The 20,886-nt window shown below is 46.5% G+C and overlaps 4 protein-coding genes across 9 annotated transcripts; 2 read left to right on the forward strand and 2 right to left on the reverse strand.

Moving 5' to 3' along the window:
* Window positions 1–344: 344 nt before the first annotated feature.
* LOC6493151 lies at window positions 345–11,897 on the reverse strand. Its single transcript, XM_001957118.4, has 5 exons — window positions 11,221–11,897; window positions 5,189–5,435; window positions 4,972–5,095; window positions 2,444–4,905; window positions 345–2,286 (listed from the first exon to the last, which is right to left on the reverse strand). The coding sequence occupies exons 1-5, from the start codon at window positions 11,770–11,772 to the stop codon at window positions 449–451; spliced, it is 5,223 nt and encodes a 1,740-aa protein (XP_001957154.1). The 5' UTR covers window positions 11,773–11,897; the 3' UTR covers window positions 345–448.
* On the forward strand, window positions 6,248–11,179 carry LOC6506831. Of its 5 annotated transcripts, none has more exons than XM_032453771.2 (3): window positions 6,248–6,265; window positions 9,129–9,374; window positions 9,987–11,179. In XM_032453771.2, the coding sequence occupies exons 2-3, from the start codon at window positions 9,303–9,305 to the stop codon at window positions 10,992–10,994; spliced, it is 1,080 nt and encodes a 359-aa protein (XP_032309662.1). In that variant the 5' UTR covers window positions 6,248–6,265; window positions 9,129–9,302; the 3' UTR covers window positions 10,995–11,179. The 5 variants fall into 5 exon arrangements, with proteins under 5 accessions (XP_032309662.1, XP_032309661.1, XP_001957155.1 ...); XM_032453770.2 differs by lacking the exon at window positions 6,248–6,265 and adding an exon at window positions 6,386–9,031; XM_001957119.4 differs by lacking the exon at window positions 6,248–6,265 and adding an exon at window positions 6,386–9,027.
* A 346-nt stretch (window positions 11,898–12,243) lies between the features above and the next one.
* On the forward strand, window positions 12,244–17,942 carry LOC6506832 (TBC1 domain family member 9). Of its 2 annotated transcripts, XM_014909425.3 has the most exons (11): window positions 12,244–12,402; window positions 13,103–13,269; window positions 13,669–13,927; window positions 13,991–14,552; window positions 14,608–14,756; window positions 14,817–16,209; window positions 16,266–16,483; window positions 16,547–16,785; window positions 16,894–17,226; window positions 17,285–17,379; window positions 17,436–17,942. In XM_014909425.3, the coding sequence occupies exons 1-11, from the start codon at window positions 12,359–12,361 to the stop codon at window positions 17,742–17,744; spliced, it is 3,768 nt and encodes a 1,255-aa protein (XP_014764911.1). In that variant the 5' UTR covers window positions 12,244–12,358; the 3' UTR covers window positions 17,745–17,942. The 2 variants fall into 2 exon arrangements, with proteins under 2 accessions (XP_014764911.1, XP_001957153.1); XM_001957117.4 differs by having other exon boundaries at window positions 16,547–17,226.
* LOC6493150 (pre-rRNA-processing protein TSR1 homolog) lies at window positions 17,861–20,752 on the reverse strand. The gene is made up of 4 exons (XM_001957116.3): window positions 20,538–20,752; window positions 18,910–20,477; window positions 18,585–18,851; window positions 17,861–18,521 (listed from the first exon to the last, which is right to left on the reverse strand). The coding sequence occupies exons 1-4, from the start codon at window positions 20,641–20,643 to the stop codon at window positions 18,012–18,014; spliced, it is 2,451 nt and encodes an 816-aa protein (XP_001957152.1). The 5' UTR covers window positions 20,644–20,752; the 3' UTR covers window positions 17,861–18,011.
* Between the last annotated feature and the right edge of the window lie 134 nt (window positions 20,753–20,886).

The following is a 20,886-nucleotide window of genomic DNA, read 5'->3' on the forward strand; positions in this document are numbered from 1 at the left end:
GGTCTACTTCTTCAGCCACTTCCAGTTCGGTATCTTGACTGTGAAGAAGAGAGCCCTGGCCATTGGCCTCTGTTCTGGGCACAATGGTGGATACTTTATGTACGATTGCCAGGAGAAGGGCTTCCCGCTGTTTCCCCACCAGCAGGGAGCATCCTATGTACTACGCACGTGTAACCTTCAGGATCTGCTCTTCTACGTAGTGGTCACCTTGAATGTTCCCTTCCAAAACATTAGGTTCAGTATCCACAAGGTGGACGTTGTGTCCAAAAACAGAACATAACTTATTTAAACACTTTATAAATCTTTAAAAACTGAGTAATAATTAAGTAAAAAGTAATAAAAAATAGAAACTTAATAAATATAGAGCTTTAATTATTCCGATTTCAAATGATAAATTCCAAACAAAACTACTACTGAGCCACTCCACGAATCGGCCACAAGTCCCGTCCTAAAACTGGGCCTCCTCAGGCCCGCCTTCCTCCTCCTCGTTCTCCACGGTGGCGCCCTCGCGCAACATCTCCACCTTGTGGATGCTGAAGTCGATGTTGTAGAAGGGCACGTTCAGGGTGACCACCACGCAGTAGAGCAGCACCTGGAGATGGCGGGTGCGCAGCATGTAGGAGGCGCCCTGCTGCTTGGGGAAGAGCGGGTGGTCCTTCTCCTGGCAATCGTACATGAAGTACCCGCCATCGTGGCCCGGACAGAAGCCAATGGCGAGGGCTCGCTTCCGAACACTGACAATTCCGAACTGGTAGTGACTGAAGAAGTAGATGAGCGCCTCGGAGAGATTCATCTTGTTGAAGGTGGGCACCCGGTAGAGCTTTCCGTAGCACACGTGCTCGATGTGGACCACAAAGTTGATGGTGTCCATGGAGCAGTCGATGTTGAGGTTCTCCAGTGAGAACTCGTAGTCCTCCTTGGTGATCTGGTCGATGCTCTCCTTGAAGTATTTGTTGCCGCTGACCACAATCGTGTCCAGAAGATGAGCGCTCCAGTCCATCAACCGGTAGACACTGGCCGCGCAACAGGCCATAACGTAGCAGGCCAGGTACTGACGACCACGGACATCGTCCTCGAAGACAGGCGCCTCCGGATGCAGGTTGCCCCAGAGTGACCACAGTCGACCCTCGATCTCCACGTCGAACTTCTTGATCTTGCTGACCGGCAGGTTGCGGTACCTGCCCGCCGTGTTGCGGCGATTCAGCCTGCTCCACACGGGCAGGCAGTTCTCCAGCTCGAGCCAGCCCAGGGACTCGTTGGTGGCGCAGATCTCGTACTCGGGTCGGCCGTACTGCTTGTTGGAGCAGGTCATCGGTATGGACAAGTCGGTGAGAAGCTGCAGGATTCTGGCGTTCGGCGCCGCCTTCTTGTGCGACAGCACATCCACCACGAAGAACTTGTACTGATTCTTCTCCTTCCAGTCCTTCGCGGCCACCCGGTCGTCGATGTACTTCAGAAGTGAGTCCACATCATAAAGGAGCACCCAGGAGGCGGTATTCCTTTCGGGCCATCGTTTGGGACCTTTGGGGCAGCGTTTCTTCTTCTTGCCGCCCTCCTCATCGCCACCGTCGTCGTCGTCCTCCTCCTCCTCGTCGCCGCCCGGCTTTTCCATGCTGCCGTACGGATCAAAGACGTGGAAGAACTCGTCATGGTATATGGCATAGCTTCCATTCGGAGTGAAGAGGATCATGTACTTGCGAACGTTTAGCAGCTTGCCGAACTTCTTTTTGAAGATGGTCAGGCCCGCCTCCGGAGAACCCGGCTTCTTCATGGGTGTTGGAACCCACATGCCGGCGGGCTCGAAGCACCGGATCCAGATATCGAACTCATAATCGTCAATGGTCACGTGACGGACCACCCGCTCGAACACAGACTCCAATTCACATACCCTGGAGGCGATCGCCTTGGCATTGGTGATCACCCGATCGATGCGGTAGGAGTTCCATTGGTTCAGAGGCCGCAGGGAGCAGCTGACGATGGCCAGGGCAGAGGCGAAGTAGCACGGCTTGATCTCCTTGAAGGTTCCCTCATCACGACCCTCCAGCGCCTGGCTGCCCTGGATCTTGAAGTTGCAGTCCTTCTCGCGCATCCGGTAGCCGAAGAGGATCGGACGCGGTTTGTAGGGCTTGCGCAGTTCCTTGGGCAGTTTCTTACCAGGATGGTGCTTCAGTTCCACCTCCTCCTCGCCCTCGGCCTCCTCCTCCTCGCCTTCCATGTCGGGCTCCTCGTCCATGCCCTCCTCGCCCTCGCCTTCATCGATGCCAGTGTCGCGGTATTCGGGTTTAGCTGAAATTTTCAAATAATTTGTTAGTTCACATACTTGAATTTATAAACAGTAAAAAATGATTAAAAAATCAAGGAAAATGTTGTCTTAAAATAAAATAAAAAATGGGATAATACAAATCCCTTAAATTGTTTTTTAAAAATAAACTATGATACTCACGCTTCTTGCCCGCCTTGCGGTCCAAGTGCTCCTGTTTGGCCTTGAGGAACATCTGGATGCGCTCGTTCTCCTTCTTGAGCTCCTCGTCGATGTATCGCATCTTCTCCAGCCTCGCGTCCTTGATCTTCTTCTGCCTGGCAGTCTCCAGCTTGACATCCTTGTCGTCCTCGGCCTTACCATACGGTCGGAACCTGCCGTGAATGTTGTTGTCAACCATCTGGATGCTGGCCACGATGAAGTTCATTACAGAACAGCCCTGGGGATTGCAACCGAACTCGATGCGCTTGATCAGGGCATCCAGCTCCACGAATCGGAGCAAACACGCTGGTCCGGATCCACCTTTCCTATAGCCGATGGCGTTGCAGGGGAAACCGATGAACATGTAGACGAAATTGTAGCGCTTGAATATCACACAGGAGAAGCGCTGGCACACCAGGAGAAGCCTGTTCCCATCGCTCAGGAGATCCACCAGGACCTGGCGCAGCGGCACCATTATCGAGGACTTCACCACCTTCTTAACCTCCAAGCTAAAATTGCTCTCGCCGATGGCGATATCCGGCAGTTTCTTGGCCAACAAACAGGCCAAGATGTATTCGTAGTTCTGGTAGTCATCTCCGAAGCTGTTTGCCGATTCCAAGGCGAACTCTATCAGATCCGCATTCCAGGTGGAGAGCTTGTATTTGGCAGCCACCGCCAGGGCGACCAGGCCAGCAAGAAGGCCACCCAGTTTGGCCATCTCCTCATCCAGCTGAGGGAGCTGGGTGGTGCCCACGATGATCCAGGAACCATCTGGCAGGGCCTTGAAATTGCTCTTGAGAGCCACCTCCTCCTCCACGGTGAGGACCACCTTCTCGTCTTCCTCCTCCTGGCCCAGTTCGTAGCCGCGCTTTATCTTCAGACGCAGAGCGCGCAGATTCTCCTGATCCGAGCGCAGAAGCACCTGCTGGGCCGGCTTGTACAGACCAGGCCTCTTGACTTGTGGTTCTGGCAGTTCCTTGATGATGTTGTTGATAATCATGTTGATAAGTTCGTCCACCATTTCAGTTTCCTCGACAGTCGGGAAGCGCTCCTCCTCCGGAATGCTCTCGATACTCTTCTTCTGCGTCAGCTCCGGCGGCGGTGGCTCATCCGTAAACGTGGGCAGGCCCATCTGGAGTCCGGGGAACCGGTTAGTTTGCGGTGTCATCACCTGCAGCGGCCGGATGCAACCCGTTCGGATGCCGTGTATGAAGAACTTGCCACCACGTCGCATCTTCAGAGCATTCATGTAGAGCACTCGCACAAACGAGTCGAATGTGGAGTGAAGCTGGAGGACGGCCAGACCCTTGATGGTATAGTCGTCGGGATCGACCACCAGACCGGTTCGGTTCCTCCGGAAGGGATCAAAGACATAGAAGAATTCCCTATCCCGCCACAGAGCCAAAACCGAGTTGTCGATCTGAAGGAGGGCGGCAGGCCACTGTGGCATGTTAAACAGCTGGTGTAGAGCCATGGTCAGCTGGGACTCCAGATAGTTCTTGCAGTCCGCCACATGACCGTTGATCATGAACGGATGCTTCCGAACAGTTGCCTTGAAGGCGCCCATAAGGAACACTTCCGGCAGATCGACAATATTCAAGTGGGGCTTCTTGTTTTTCCATCGCTTGCCGTCCAACCTGAACTTTTTGCGCAGGGTCTTGTAATAGGCCACTCCATATCTGATGATGTCGTCCACGGTGTCCGGCTTCCAAAGTTTGGCCAACTCGAATTCCGCATAAATGAGAGCTATCAGGGACACCACCAGGGAGGCGTTTTTCTCGTTTCCGGATATCGGCTGGTGGATGCCTCCCGACGCCGCCGTCTTCACCGCAAAGTTCTCATTCACCACCGCCCACAGTTTGTGGTATTCCTGGTTCTCGTCACCCTTGATCTTGGGCTCCTTCAGTTTCCCGTACTGGATCAGTGATATCTCATAGATATTGAACTCATCGTTGGGTTTCAGGTCACTGAATTTCGTAATCAAATGGACCAAATGTTCGGTGAATCGAGTGGCCATTAGGGAGCACTTTCCCTCCTCGAAATCCCTTTCGCAGTGATCGTCCCTGCCATTGGGATCGAAGATGTAGTACGAGTTCAGGCAGCGCTTCCAAATCAGTAAAAATAGATCTCTAGATGTGAATATGCAGGCATTGAACTTGGAGAAGAACAAAGACAGGGCCTTGAACATGTTCGGTTCGTTTTTCAGTAGTCCGGAGAAATGAATCTTTATTTGGACAGCAGCATCCCGTTCCGCCACCTGGGTGATTATATCGAAATCGTTCTCCTCCGACTTGTAGTTCAACTTGGCGCTCTTTTTCGTTAGCTTCACTCCACGCTTAAGGATTCCGTCCATGGTTCCGCCTGTCCAGAAATCCGGATTAAGTCGGAAACTCTCAACAAAGGCCACAATTATGGCCCCGATCTCGCTGGGCCTGTTATAATACCTGTGTATTATGAATATTATGATATTATGAAATTATGGACAAAAAAATATAATTCTGATTACATACTGTAGTCGATTGGATTCAGCCTTGGGTTCTGGATAAATATTACGATTACCGAACACAATCTCGGCCGTGAAGGTCTTCTCCAGCTGGGTGGGTATGTTATAGAGGGTGAGTTGTCCGTCGCCTTCTGCAATTTTTTTTTTTTGGGTGGAGCTAGATAAGTGAAATGGCCCAGTTCTGATGGATGGAAAGAAAGGTGGGCTAAGCCACCATTACGCACCATATCTTGGCAAAGAGGCGGCAATGAACTGCTCATCCAGGTCCTCTTCGCGCTTCTGATAGCCAACATTCCAGGTCCACAGGTCCTGGGGACTACAGCCCTCGATCAGGTCAAAGGTCTTGATATTTTCGCCATCTAAGGCCTCTTGCAGCACCCGCGGGTTGTACGAGGGAAAGGGTAGCTCTTCCAGGGGACCCACTTCGGTTTCGTTCAAGTAGATGCGACTTTTGGGACGTTTTAGCTCAAGCTTTTTATGCGAAAAGTAATTAAAATGTATACAAATTTTAAAATAGGTTAAAATTAGAGCTTATTATGTGTCATTTGTGGATTTTATGGGGGTTTAAATTATAGAGGTCTGTTTTTAAAATCAATACTTTGTTTTATTTGATGATCTAACTTCTTAGTAGTGTCTTAGTAAGCCCAATCTTAGTAATCTTAAGAGTATTACTGGTTCTAGTATTAAAAATAACTACTGCAGTCTTTATGTAGAAGTATATAGCCCTTATATAACCCTTATATAGCCCTTATATAGCCCTATGCCTAGGTAGGACCCTGAATAATTTCATTGAAAATAAATTTCTAAGCTTCATTATTAATTTTATAAAATGATTAACATTCTTTGTTCAACAATTTTTAGTAAAAACCCTGCCCAAATGTATTTTTATTTTTTTAAAAGTATTCAAGAGCTCTCAAGTATTCTTTATTTGGAAGTGTAAATATAACCCAAAATCTAATTAGGACCCTGCATTATTAAATAGTAAAGTAGTTACAGTTGACGATTGTGTAACATATGGCCAGTTATCGGCGCTTGGCTCTGTGCTTTCACTTGGCAAGGGGCGACGGACGACGGACGACAGACGACGGACGGACAAGTCTCGTTCCTGGCCATAAGCTTTTATAATGCGGCTGAAAATAGCACGCATACGCCACCGATGCCCATTGCCCGACGCCCCTATTTAGAGTGTCGTCTGTACGGAATGGTACGGTACGAGGTGTGGTGTATGTTAGAGGCCTGTTTTGTGCCTCAGTGTAGTTTCGCTTTTCTGCGCTCATCAAGAAGTTAGTAAGCGGCATAAGGTAAGCACGAAATGCCAACTAGACTGACTATAACGACCTGATGTCGTCGCCTGTGTTTGTTCGCCTGTGTGGGTAGTAGGAGCGGGCATGTGTAATAGGGTGTGTGTATGTGTAAGTGTATGCCTCTATGGCTCGCTGGCCACGCTGATGGCCGCTTCCAATGCACAGAGCAGTAAACAACGAACAGCGCTTAGTGCCACATCACGGAATCTTATCGCTCTCGTTCGACACAAAAACCCAGCCGAGAACCGAGAACCAAAAACTGAAAACCGAAACCCAAACCGAGAACAGAGACCTACAATAAAAAACAAAAAATAAAAAAAAAAAAAAAAATAAAAAAACCCGAACAAATACGAAGGTGTTTCGGCTGCAGAACAAACAAGTCATCTAGCGTGCTGCAACAACAGCAAAAGCAACAAGACCAGGTGAGCCAGGTGAGCGGCGCAGTATCGCGCAGTTATAGCATACGACCACGTCAACACCAATACCATCGCAAGGAACAACGCTCTGCTGTGCTGTGCTGTGCTGTTGCCAACAAAAATAAAAGCAACACTACGCAACCCTCTTATAACAGTTGGCAAAATGTCAGACTAGGCAGCAGGGTTAACCCGGGGGAAGCAGGGGGGCAGGCAGCCCAAAGCAAGATCTCACCTCAGACAGGTGTGTTTTCCATGTCCAAGACTCTTAATTTCAGAATCAATAAAACCAGAGACCCTGAAAAACAAAAATAAAAAAAAAGGAATCGTAATCAAATTAAAGGCACCTGCTGCTGCTATAACCTGCCCCAAAAGATGCTGAGCCCGCAAAACTCAACTCGCTGATGAATTGGAATGCGATTTAAAATTGGTATTTGACAGGTGCAGCCAGCTAACAGTCCCCACACACAGATAAAGATACAAAAATTCAAAAGTGTGCAAGCAAACGAGCGACGCCCCTGAGAAAAAATAAAATGGGGGAATGGGGCAGAAACAAGGGCGTAGTGGTTAAGGGAGAGTCCCCAAAGAGGAGGAGCTATAAGGAGGGACTTGTTTATATTTCAAAACAAAAAATGTAATCATGATTGAGATAATAGTATCATCTTTTTTAATAAAATTTGGAGGTTATAAAGGATATCTAGATTTATAGGATTTTAAATTTTAATCCCTCCTTTTTTCTCTCTTTTAATTATTAAACTAACTTAAATATAATAAGAAAATGTTAATAAAGATCCCTAAAACTTATTTTTTATCTAAAGTTAAGTAGCATATTCCCTAGTTTTCCTGTGATTACCCTCCCAAATTGTACGAATCAGTGTGGAATTGTTTTATGTCTATTGATAAGAAATCACCAAACCCCCAAAAGTACTGAAAACAGAGCACTCTTTTATCAAATACGTGTATCAAACAAATGGTTCGGGTACTCAAAACTCTAAAGAGTAGACAGGCTCTTATCTGGGGACGCACAAAGTTAATTAGCTTAGTGCGCCAAGATAGAGCGAAAGGTTTCGGGAGAGTCCCATGAAATCACATTTAATCGTTAGCCGAGCATGCAACACGAGGGCACATGAAGCCATTGCCATCCCCTCCGGCCATTGCTGGCCACATACGCCATACATACGCCCCCCACACCCAACCCCAGGCAACACCAACAACAATCGAAACAAACAACACACAACATCGCATTCGTAACGCCAAGTCAAAGGCAAACTGTTCAAAAGAGAGAAGCGACCACCATAAACCCACTACTTTTGCATATGCACCTCACAGTGCACCATGCTGTAAGCCAAGTGCATTGCAAACAGCTGCGGTTAAGATAATAAGAGCTTGAGATTAAATTAAGTTTATATAATCTTGATTGCCAAAAGGCTTATAACGTTAAATACATTTATATTTTAATAAATTTAAGAGGTAATATTCTTAAGATTAAATTAAGTTTATATAATCTTTATTCCTACAAAGCTTATACAGTATATTTTAATATTATATTTTAAGAGGTAATACGCTTAGGATTAAGATTAAAGGAGAGATTAAAGATGAAAGAAGATGAAATTAAGTTTATATTAAGTTTAATACATTTATATTTCAATAAATTTAAGAGGTAATAATCTTAAGATTAAGATTAAATTAAGTTTATATAATAAGTTTAATTAAGTTTAAATAATCCAGTTTTCTTATGGAGCCATAGGAATTGCCTAATTTTTGGCGTCTTAATTTTTCGAATGAGAAAATATTAATTTTAAATTGTATATTATATAATTATATTATCAATAACTGAAAAATAGATATTATATTTAAGTATAGAGTCTTAAGAAATCCTTCAAAAGTAGCTAGGTTGTATTTATTTGAAACTGTAATGATTATTGAAGCTGAAAAAATAATTATGACAAGTGATAAAACAGGAAAAAGTTGTATTTTTCAAATAAATTGCAATTGTTTTCCCATCATTATGCAGACGTGCAAGACAATGGGTTTATATTGTTTTAACCACCACTGTGCTGAACGGTAACAGCTGGCAATGTCGTCTCTGTTGCTACAACAACAAACTGCATGCAAACACCACCCAAAGCCAAATCCGAGACCAGGCAGAGGCCATAAGGGACCAGTGAGCATAGTGAACAGTTTTTATTTCATATGGAGCAAGCGAACGCGCGCGTACGAACGCATACAGAGAAGACCGAAAGCGCGGTCACAAGTGTTATTTGTTATTACTCAGTAATTGTTAAAATATCGCCACCGCAACAACAAGCCCGTGCTCAGTAGAAGTATATATTTATATGTACATCAGTAGGTACCTAGAACAGCTCCCAAAATGACTAATAAAGCACTTTAAAGCACTTCAATGACCGCAATGAATAATGCTTTTAATTATTTCTTTATTCATGTAGAAAACTTTAAGGAATCGCTAATAAAATCGCTAATCCCTCTCTCTGGTTGCTAAAAACTATAGAGAAAGAGAGGCGCAAGTGGCTTCCGGAAAGCTGCTGCGCAGATCAGCTACATAGAAGACATTCTCTGGAGAACAAGTTTTGAATTCTACAAAAGCTACATACTTTTGAAAAATGGCTACTATAGCGGCATTACCAACGGCGACGCTACGGCGCAATAGCAGCAATAACAACAGAAACAAGGGGGTAAGTAAGAACTGGAAGCCTGTAATGTTAACTTGGCCCTTAAGCGAAGCGAGCAGGGTGGATTTCACAAGTTGAGACCCTTTGGACCGTCGCCAGGCTGGCAGACGCGTGCCCGAAAGGACGAATATACAAATTAACAGCAGAGGACGAGGCAATAGCATAGAGCTTTTATGATATTAGGGTATTAAAAGACAAAAAATTCTTAAAAGGGATTTTAAATATTAAATAAGCAGGGGATTAATGGATATCATATAAACATATAAACATAAAACTTAAACTTTAACAGGAAATGAAAAGGCTTTCAAATTAAAACTTAACTTTTTTATCAAAAACCATATTTAATTCACAAACTCTGCACTTTCTTAGAAAAAAAAGGATATTATAAACTAATATTTTAGACATAAAATAAATCTATAAAATGAATATGATATAATACCTTTAAAATTTAATTTTTTTAAATTTTAAATACTATTATTATGACTAGATATGTATACCCAAAGAACTTGCAACTATTGGATTTGCAATGTTTGCACTTTTAAGTAAATAAATTCGCACGCATGCCCTGTGGTTCACAAGGACTTCCATAATCATTAATCAAATTACTCTCCCCAGGCCAAATCGCGGCGGAATGAGCGCAATATCCTTACGTTCTACGAAAAGATTGCCGTTATCCGGTACTACGACGAGACCAACATCTCCAGAAACAGCCTGGCCAAAATGTTTCACTGCTGTGCCACCCAAATCAGACGCATCCTGGACAAGAAGAAGGACCTACTCCAACAATTGGCCACATTGAGCGAAGCGGATGCCTCGATTATAATTGAGGAAATGACCCGGAAGCGTCGAAAGTTTGAAATGAGCGCCATAAGCTTCCTGCTACGGGAGTGGGTGGAGAGATGCAGGCAACTCCATCTGAATATCAGTATCACCAACCAGAAGCTCAAGGACACTGCTCTAAGAATGGCTGCTATATTGAACCTCCCATCGTTCCGCCCCTCCTATCGCTGGCTGAACCGATTCCGTGGAAAGTACAAATACGAAGGTGATGAACTGGGCTACCAGGGAGAGAATCCTGTCAACCAGGACCTGCCCGTGGAAGAGATCATAGTGGAGTTTAAGAACGCGTTGCCGAACTTTATGCAAAGGGAGTTGTCGGATCCACCTGAAGGAGTCAATGTTGCCGACTTGGTTAATCTATCCAGTGAGAACAGCTTGATGTCAGACCATCAGGACGAGGAGGATGAAGTCGTGGAAGTGGTTACTTGCGAACCCAGTGTCTTACCTTCCCCGCCAACTTCTTCAGTGAAAGGAGAAGAGGAACTTTTTATGAAAGAAGAGGACCTACCTTCCGAGGAGCAAATGAACGCGGGAACTAGCACCCTCCTCAATGGAGTCTTTCCCCACTTGGCCATCATCCACCAATTTGCTCTGATGAACTCAGACATCCAGGCCCTGGAGCTAATCTCCCAGCTCGGCGTACACATGCAACAGCAGGCCATGTCAGGGGCCTATGGGAAGCTGTCGCTGGCGACGGAAACTGAAGGAGACTCTGCCACTCTGCCGGACCTTCCTCCGGGGAGTATTTATGCAGACATTGACGATATAGAGTTAATAGAGTAGAGGAGCACCTAAGGGCCAAGCTGACTTTAAATATTATGCCATATTCTAGATAAGATTAAGGTCTTAAACTAAGAAAATAGTTTATATAAGAAGTGGATCTAATTGTTAAACATTTTTGTATTAATAACTTTAATTATTACGGCTTTAGATTAAGATTAATTTAATAAAATAAGTGAAAAATGAAATAAATGTAAAGTTTTTCATTTTAAATCTAATATGTACTCACCATGCGCTTATCCGGAATAATAATCATATCGGAGCTACATTCCGGAGTGGCCAACTGCGGCTTTACCTCCGTCTCCTCCTCCTCGCCACCCTCCTCGGGCTCCTCTTCCTCACCCATGTCCATGGGGCTGTTGAGCACCACCAGATCCCTAGCACATACCCTTTGCTGTCGGGCATCGTGCTCCACCAGGCCGAACTCCTTGCGAGCCAGGAGCAGACGCTCTCGCATCTCCGCGTTCACCCTCAGCTCCTCCGGCGTTCTTTGTGGAATGATGCACATGGTGTATTCGTCGTATAGGGCGCACTTCTTTTTATACGGACGGATGAAGCGGGACTCGGCTGCCTTCATGTGAATCCTGCGCAGTTCATCCTCGATAGTCATCACTTGGGAGATCGTAGAATTTGGCGCCCCTTTCTGGCAGACACGATCGCGAGGCGGGCAGAATTCCGCCTTCCATTCCGGAGTGGTTTCATTGCCCAGGTAGGTGCGGACCTCGTACGGATTCGTCGAGGGGCTGCAGTCCGCATTAACTTCCACGAATTTTTTCAACATTTTTGCAAAATACTAACGATTTTGCAGGGTTGGAATAAAACTAACGAGTAATTTTGTATCAAGGCACGTTCTTTGCGTCTCCAATGGATAAAGTGATTCTGGAAATTTGGACTTGGGGCTAAAATGAAAGGCAAGGCATGCTTTATATCGGAAATATGTTGACCGCTTTATTATGAAATAGAAATGGAAGTATTTAGAAAATAGAAAATCTTGTCAGAATCATTTCAAAATAAAGGTAATCCTCTAAGCTTCCAGGAAATGGCAATATATTAGTTTTATATCTTAGTAAAAAAGACCGCAAGTTTTACGAAACCCCTTTTATACCCTAAATATATAAACTAACTACTTAAATAATAAAAAATATTATCTATAAATGTAAAAATCTGTTTTCTGTAGTCTTTTTGAAATTTCCCGCCATAGTTTCAGTTCACAATAGTTCATTATTCTTGGGTTCCTTCTTTAGACCTTTATCGCACTCTCAAAGTCTGGCCACACTTGCAGCAGAAACAAAATCAACGTTGATGCAGCTTCAAACAAAGAGGAATTTTTGTTTTTAGTCCAAGAACACGGGCTACCCAAGATCAAGATGTGGATTCAGCCCAAGGAGCTGTTGCTGCCATCGGCATTTTGGTGAGGATTCAAATAAATACCAGGCTAAATCGGATAAAAGCCGAATCCGCTGATTACCGTGCCCTGACTTTTGCGAATGTGTGTGTGTAACGGCATGTGTGTGTATGCATTGTTATGTTTATGGAAGGTGTCTCGTGTAAAGCGATTTTCACGAAATGCACCGCAAATATAATAGTTCTCGATCGTGTTCTAGTGCTGCGCATAAACTATTTAGTGACTTTGTTTAGTTTAATTGTATTGTTGATAACTAATTGAGCAGAGTTCAAGTCGCCAAGGCGGCTCAGCAGAACGCAACTCTTCGCCGTCCAGCGGCGCTGATTTCGCAACGGAAAAACAAAAACAGCTGTGCAAAGTCAGCAGCAGCTTGGAAATTGATTTCCAACTGTTTCCTGCTGCGTAGAAAAGCCCCCCACAAGCCCCGTTTATGCGTAAAGTTTCACGAATTGGGATATAATTGTATCAGTACAAAAATGTTACCCGAAATATCTGCTTATTATATTTTTTTATGGGGTTAATTATACATACTTATTTTAAGATAGTTATTGTAAAAAAATTTAAGGAAAAAAAGAGTAATTGTACAAAAATTTACTGACCAAAACATACATTTAATAAAATAGCCATGACACATAACCACTCATGTATATCCCCTCCCCAAAAACTTGCTCACTAAGTGGCCTAATAAAACTCGTTTAACCCACAGGATTGCCGAGATGCAGTCTAGGTACTTTGTCCTGCAGAAGCGGCGTGGACACGGAGAGTCGCGGGGATTCGGTTCCATGTTGGTGGGCACCTATGACAGCGTGTGGAACACCAAACCAGCTCCGTACAGGATTCTCCACGAGACTCCATCATCGGAGGTGTCTTATGGTAGGTTGATAATATTGAAATTGAGGACGGAACTTACCCTCTTATCAGCTGAAATGAGACTCGTGGGAGGCGGGTTCTATGGCCAGCAATCTGTGTCCATGAATCATTATTGTTTCTGCGCTCATATGGGAGTATGCCTATTTTTTATTTTCATTATTTTGCTCCCACCGGCCCCTCGAATAGTTACATAAACTCGGAGCGTGGCAGATTACGATTATTTCCTTTGTCGTTTTATAAAGAAACAAAAAAAAAAAAAAAAAAGAAAAGAAGTCTGGCTTCAGGGAACAAAGCCATGTACGACCTTGTACGTTAATTAATTCAACAAAGCTTTAGAATATTACTTAAAGCAATACTCTTAATATTCAACAGATCCCTAGTAATATTAAATTCCAATTCCAGAAATCGCCATTGGAATTACCCAAGATGAAATCATCAAAGACTGGGAATGGCTGAAAGCCAACCTGTTCAAGGTGCTGGATGAGATGGAAAACGAGGACGAAGTGACCAATTTCACGATATGCAAAATCCAATCTCTCTACACCCAAAACAATCAAGATGACACCGGCGAATCGGCCGACTTCAAGGTGATGAAGTCTCAGTTTACGAAGATTTTCAAAATGCCAGAAGAAGAACGATTGGTGAACTCCTACTCCGCCACGTAAGAATGGAAATGAATTATTTCCCATAGAAGCCCTAAGACTTACTCGCTTTTTCATTCCAGATATGTAAAAAACAAGATTCCCCGACAGGGCCAACTTTATATATCCCTAAACCACGTCTGTTTCTACTCCTACATGTTGGGCCAGGAGATAAAGCGAATAATTCGCTTCTCCGAACTGGAGGACATCAGTCGAAACGCAAATATAATTTATTTGAAGACCACCAATAACATGACGTACAACTTTACCTTGTTCTCGAATGCCAGTGAAGCGCATTTACTGATTGAACAGCTGAACAAAATGGCAATACAACAACTGATCCAGGATCCCGAGAGTCCTGTGGTCGATCACAATCCCTCGAACATTCTTCGGCTGGGTGGAAAGGCATCAAAGAAACCCGTACTTCTGCGGGACCTAACAGCGCGCCAGAAGTCAGAGGAGTTTCGCATCTACTTCCGTTTGCCACAGACGGAAATAATCGATGGCCGGATAAAGGCGAACATCTGGACTCCATATTCAAAGCGATTCAATGCAGGTTACATCTATCTGTCGCCGAACTTCTTCTGTTTTCGCAGCGATGTTAAGGACTTGGTCAGTGTGGTAATACCCATGAAGACCATCAAGGTGGGTTTCAGTTATTATCTTAAAGGAAAAATGAATTAAACTCGATTCTATGCAGAGTGTGGAGAAGAAAGATGATGGCCACCAAAGGTTCGACAACCAAATCGTCATTATAACTTCAGAGAATGTGCCTTTCATGTTTGCTCAGATCGTGGACAGAGACGTCCTCATATCCAAGATAACAGATCTACTGGCTCGCATTCATGTGTAAGATACTAAGCGATTAAATCGTATGATACATTTCTTAATGGTTGCTTTTACTTTCAGACCTGTGAGCCGCGAGCGAGCCAAGTACGATATATCGTGGAGTAAACAGACTGCCTTAATGAACACATTCAAGACGCAGTTCAGCGCAGAGATCGTTCAGAAGCAGGAAGAAAAGATGAAGCGCTGGGAGTCGCATTTTCGAGACTTTGGTCGCGGCATCGGTATGTTCCGAACCACGGACGTAATCAATCTGATTGTGGAGGGCATACCCGATAAGTTGCGCCAGGAAATCTGGTTGATATTCTCGGGAGCGATTCACGACAAGGAAATGAATCCGGGCCTATACGAGGATCTGGTGGAGAAGGCGGCCTGCATCAAGCACTGCTTCGCCCATGACGAAATCGATCGGGACTTGCCGAGATCCTTGCCGGAGCATCCCGCTTTCCAGAGCACTGATGGCATCGGAGCTCTCAGAAGAGTCCTACAGGCGTATGCGCTGCGAAATCCCCAGGTTGGCTACTGCCAGGCCATGAATATTGTGTCTTCAGTATTTCTGCTCTTCTGTGACGAGGAAAACGCTTTCTGGATGCTCGCCAGTTTGTGCGAAAGTCTGTTGCCAGACTACTACAAGGACAAGGTGGTGGGGGCCCAGATTGACCAGGGTGTCCTGAACGAATTGGTGGAAACGCACTTGCCCGATTTGCATGGCCACCTGGAGAAGCTTGGCGTGATCAAGATGATCTCTATATCCTGGTTCTTGACCATCTTCATGAGCGTCATCAGCTACGAGAGCTCGTTGCACATTCTTGACTGTTTCTTCTACGAAGGGGCCAAGATCATCTTTATGATTTCGCTGAAAATAATTGAGTGGAATCGGGATAAGCTTCTCCGGTGCCAGGACGATGGTGAGGCCATGCTAGTGCTGCAGCATTACTTGGAGGGCATCTACAACCCGGAGTACCAGGTGCCGCCCTCCACTGACAAGCGAAAAATGGAACGCCACCAAACCCAAACCGTGCAGACTTTGATCCACGAAGCATACACGAAGTTTGGGGAACAAATCACCCAGCAGAGGATCGAGGAGCTGCGCAACAAGCACCGCCGACTAACTATGCGGCAGTTCGACATCGACAACGAGAAGACCATCGTCAAGGCCTACATCCAGAACCCCTACTTCGATCGGAACGAGCTGCACCAGTTGCTGACGATCATCAGGGAGGAGAAGCACTCTTTGAAGTCCCTCCAACAGCAGCAGCAGAAGGCTCAATGTCCCCTCTCCGAGATACCACAATTGGTGCAACAGTCACCAAACAAAGGACCGAACGATTTGGGAGCTTCTGGAAGCAGACAGGAGGCGTACTCTGTCAATTTCGAGGTGTTCCACACGCTATTCACGGAGCTGACACCATGGAAGAAATGTGTTAGCGTGGACATTGGAGAGAAGTTGTTCAGGGTAAGCTCTTTCCAGAAATTCCAAGTAATACATTCTTGAATGAAATGTGATTCCAGCTCACCGACAAGCGAGGTACTGGATCCGTGGACTTTGGCCAGCTCATCAATGCCCTTGGCTTGGTATGCTCCGCTAAGAGCATGGAGAAACTGAAACTCCTATTCGTCCTGCATTTGCCACCATTGCTGTCCAAGGCGGAGATTGAGAGATCCCGTCGCCCGCGTCCTCGCACCAAGGACGATGCTGAGGAAGCCTTCGAAGCCGAAGACTTTTTCGAGTAACTACAAATATTATATTACTTTTTAGCCAAACTTCCACTAAGCCCTACAATTTTTTGCAGCAATGACGCCTCAGAATCCATGGAGGCTCTGCCATCACCCTCGGATCACAACTTTGATGCTGACGACTTTGCTCTAATCAGTGCCACCCAGCACTTGCACAATCTGGCCGGAATTTCGGGCAACACGTTCATGGACCTGTCGCGCACCACACCCAATCTCTCGCTGAATTCAAACACGTCCTCACTGGCGCAGCGCGCCTCCACCTTTTACGTGGATCTGCCCACTGCGGCACCCCCGGGTACTGCAACATGCACAGATGCTGGGCGGGATGATGATGGAACCCTCCAGAGAGGGCTTCGCCAGCAGGGCCGTTACGAATCGATTGACACATTTTCGGATATTTCAGATCTGGGAGCGGCCCGTCTAACGCCGCCCGGAGCTTCTGGAGCGGGAGTGGATGAATTGAAGAACTCAGAAATGCTTCTGAATGTCGAGACTATATCGAATTTCTCACAGATAAGTGACTTGGTGGCAGCCACACGACTGGAGCGCGCAGATTCCAATGCGACGGATTCCCGGAGTCTTGGAAGTCTTGGGTATTTGCTGGATCAGCCGGATGAGGGGGCCTCCAATTCGCAGCATTCGATCCCACATATGCGCAAGGAGAACTTCCTGCTATTGTGGCGCAGTATCGTAGAAATTATGGGTCTGATTCAGGACGAGGAAATGCAAAGGGCTTGTAAGAATAGAGATTTAGAGGATCAAAGGACATGCTCTAATCGTGATTTGCATTTCAGATGAGAATCTCTTGGAACTCGGAAACAGCAACATCAAAAAAGAACCCAGCCTGGAGAGCTTCACCCAGCTGAACTTAGGCGGCAGTGGCGATGAGGCAAGCTAGTTTGCTTTTCAAACCAAAATGATGTGAACTTATGATCCTTTTTTTAGCAACCGGATAACAATGGCAACCCCACCACCCCTGCTGCAGAACCACGAAGCACTACCCGCCTGTTTGTGGATCTCGAGGAAGAGCTGCGACTGGCCAGTGGCAAGCCCAGGACAACGCCAAACAGCGGCGATAGCAGCAGCAGTAGCACAAACACCTCCGAGTCCTGGCACATTTCCATCACACAGTTCATAGCCACCGTTCTGACGGTGAACAGTATCGTCCGAGGTTTCCAAACGCCGATCCAGATCAGCGAGCAAATCGAACAGTTGCAGAAGAAGCGCCGAAAGTGTCTCTCCACAAATTACTAAATATCCAAAGTTCCCATACCCTGTAGTCCTAGCCACAAATCTGTATTAGCCATATATGAGAGAGCGACAGATCCCTGATCCTTGTGCAATGCGGCAAGCTTTTAACCGTATCCATATTTGATTTATGTATATGTATTGTATTGCCTCTATCGTAAGTTAAGACAATTGTTTGTGAATATAATTCTATTATTCCTATTATACAACGCAGTTATATATAAATAACGATGGATAGGGATCTATATCCTCTTCGATGAGGAGGTACATCTGTTACATATCCATGGCCACCTCTTGCTGTTGAATCCTGTTCGACACCGCGTGCTGTCGCTCGTCCTCCGCCGTTCGCACCAGACACTCCTCGTAGGTCCACTTGGGGAAGACCCTCTTGTACAGATACATGAAAGCAGTATCGTAGGAGCGCAGTTGGCCGTCGAAGTAGCACTTCATGTGACCGTGCGTGCCCAGTGATTCCTTGATGTGTCCCAACCGGCCGCACTTGGTCCTTATTTTAACGGGCTTGAAGTATTCCACGTCCTCCTTGTAGAAGAACATATAGCGGATTGTGGCCGATTTTCGGTTAATGCGCATGGGATGGCCGCTGAGGACGACCCGCTTCAAGACGATGCGATCGGGATTGCAGGAGAGCAGACGACCTCGGGCCACCAGAGCCAGTGTCGAGTCCGGGTTAACCTTGAATGCCAGTATGGCGGCAGGAGGGAACTGAATCGGCGCATAGAAAGTGGCGCAGACAGTCTCGTAGGGACGGAAATAGCGCTCGAACTGGTAGGAAAAATAAAGTTTTGGACACAATTCCCAATAATATCCAATAAAATGATTCCTTACCTTGTGCTTGTCCCCGTTGGTGTGCTGGCTGTAAATGGGATTGACGACGAACCGCCGATAGCCACACTGAATGATCAGCTGCTCCTTGGACTTGAGGGGAACCTCCGAGTCGGGAATCCGCTGCAGGACCACGTTCATCACGCACATCTGATGCTCGTGGGGGAGCATTCCGTAGACAATGATGTTGTCCATCAGCTGGGCGGACTTGAAGGCGTTCCATCGACTGGCGGGCACATTGATCACGTGCAGAGTAATGTAGAAACCAGGCTATGAAGAAAAGAGAATCCTGTTTACAAGTCCTTTGATAGATTCTAGTGTTACTTACCAGGACACCTTCAAACTCCTTGGCCTCTGTGAGAATCCTTCGCTTGGTGCGATCAAAGTTCTTAAATTGATAAATGCGAGCATAGTCGGCGGGCAGGTTCTCCTTGGCATCCCAGGGCGATGTCCTGAAGGACTCGAGACCTCGGTACTTCTGGAACCTCTCGTGGGCGGGCACATCCAGCGGCGTGTCCACCTCGTCCGGCCAGAGCTGGTCGGTGCGAGCCTGCTGCAGTTTCTGCAACGTTTCACGCTCCTCCTGGAAGTCCATTTGCTGGTCATACTTCTCGTCGTTGATGGCCGCCTCCGACGCCACAGACACACTGTCCAGATATTCTTCCGTGTCGGAATCGCGCTTCTCGCACTCATCCTCGAAGGATTTGTTATCGCAGGACATGAAATCCTCGTCATCCTCATCCTCCTCATCATCATCGTCGTCGTCGTCACTCATATCGTCGTCTCCTTTCGTATCACCATCTTCCACTTCCTCCACATCAGGGATCCAAGCTGCCTGGTATTCGCTGTAGCCCTTGGGAACCCTCTTAACCAGCTTCATTTTCTTGGTCTCCTGCTGCGATGCAGCGATCTCCTCTTCGGTGGGCCAGGTCTGTTCCGCGTCCATCGGATCGGGTATGTTTTCGCTCTGCAGCGAAGTGCGCTTTTGGGGATCACTGCGGTCCAGGAGACGCACCTCCACATTCTCACCATCCCTCGACTTGTCCAACTTGTACGGATCTGGTGGGGCCACCACCTGACCCACTTGGAAGTCACCCAAACCGGGTATGTGCACCAGACCGTTGACATTCAGGGATTGTCCGCGAAGAAATCCGGTAATTTCTAGGGTGCCTAAATCCTCGTTGGGATCGGAGCTCGGTTTGAACTCCACAATATCGCCGAAGAGATGCGGCCGGTTGGCCACGTTGTGCAGGATGCGTTTCTTCTGGCCGCCAATGCGACGCATCACATTCAGTCCCTCGGACGATGTGTCCAACTGCATGATCTTCTCTTCCGGCAGTAGCTTCGAGATAAATTTTTGCGCCGCTTGCTTGGCAGCAGGTCGCCGCTTAGGGTTGATGGACTCCAGATCCATGAGAGCCACCACTGGGGTGGGAATCCCCTGGGCAGAGATCATGTTAAACACCCGCTGTCCCCAGCGATCAAAGATCTCATCGTCGCCGAACGCAGCCGAGGTCAGGAGCAGAGTGGTGTCGCACACCTTCAGGTAGTCCAAGGCAATCAGCTCATTTCCACGTCCCACCGGTGGCGACACGAAGGCAAATCGCTGCTTGAAACGGGGCATGTTGATGTAAACAATGCCACTGGGGGAGTTCTCCACCACCAAATCGCTGTCGCAGCTTTGAAGAATCTCCAACGCCGATTTGGGATCGATCTGCTCGTGCATCGGCAGCACGCAGACCAGGAAGGGAGCGGTGTTCTGACCCCCAAGTTTCCTCTTCTGTTCCAGAACCTCCTCCCGCTTGTTCCGCCGCAGCTGATTCAGCTGGTTGCGCCGCTGCTCCTTTCGCTGCTGTTGTTTGTGCTTGTGTGAAACGGCCTGAATGCCCACCTTGCCTAGGGATTGGAATAAATGTTAGTCCACATTATTAGAGTGCTCCTCCAGAAATTCCTTACCCTTCAAAGCATTGTCGATAGCTCCTTTCGATCGATGACGACCAGTTTTGTGGGCCTTGTTCTTTTGCTTCAGCGGCCCGGGCCGATGAAACGCGTGATCCGCCATGCTTACAGGTGTTTAAGCTCAATAATTTCAAATAAAATTACGCTGTTTTGTTTTCGCTGGCAGAGCACATGTTCCGTAAGGGTTGCCACATGGACAAAAAGAAAACAAAAACCACGCTAGTGATGGGACTAAGGCACCGCTGTTCCTCCCTTAACAACACTGGTTCTTGGCGGTTATTTTAAATTTAAATGTCGTTCGGGATATAAATTACTTTCCTCTTAATTAATTCTTTCTTTTAAACCT

Source organism: Drosophila ananassae, chromosome 2R (assembly GCF_017639315.1).
Source record: "Drosophila ananassae strain 14024-0371.13 chromosome 2R, ASM1763931v2, whole genome shotgun sequence".
NCBI lineage: Eukaryota > Metazoa > Arthropoda > Insecta > Diptera > Drosophilidae > Drosophila > Drosophila ananassae.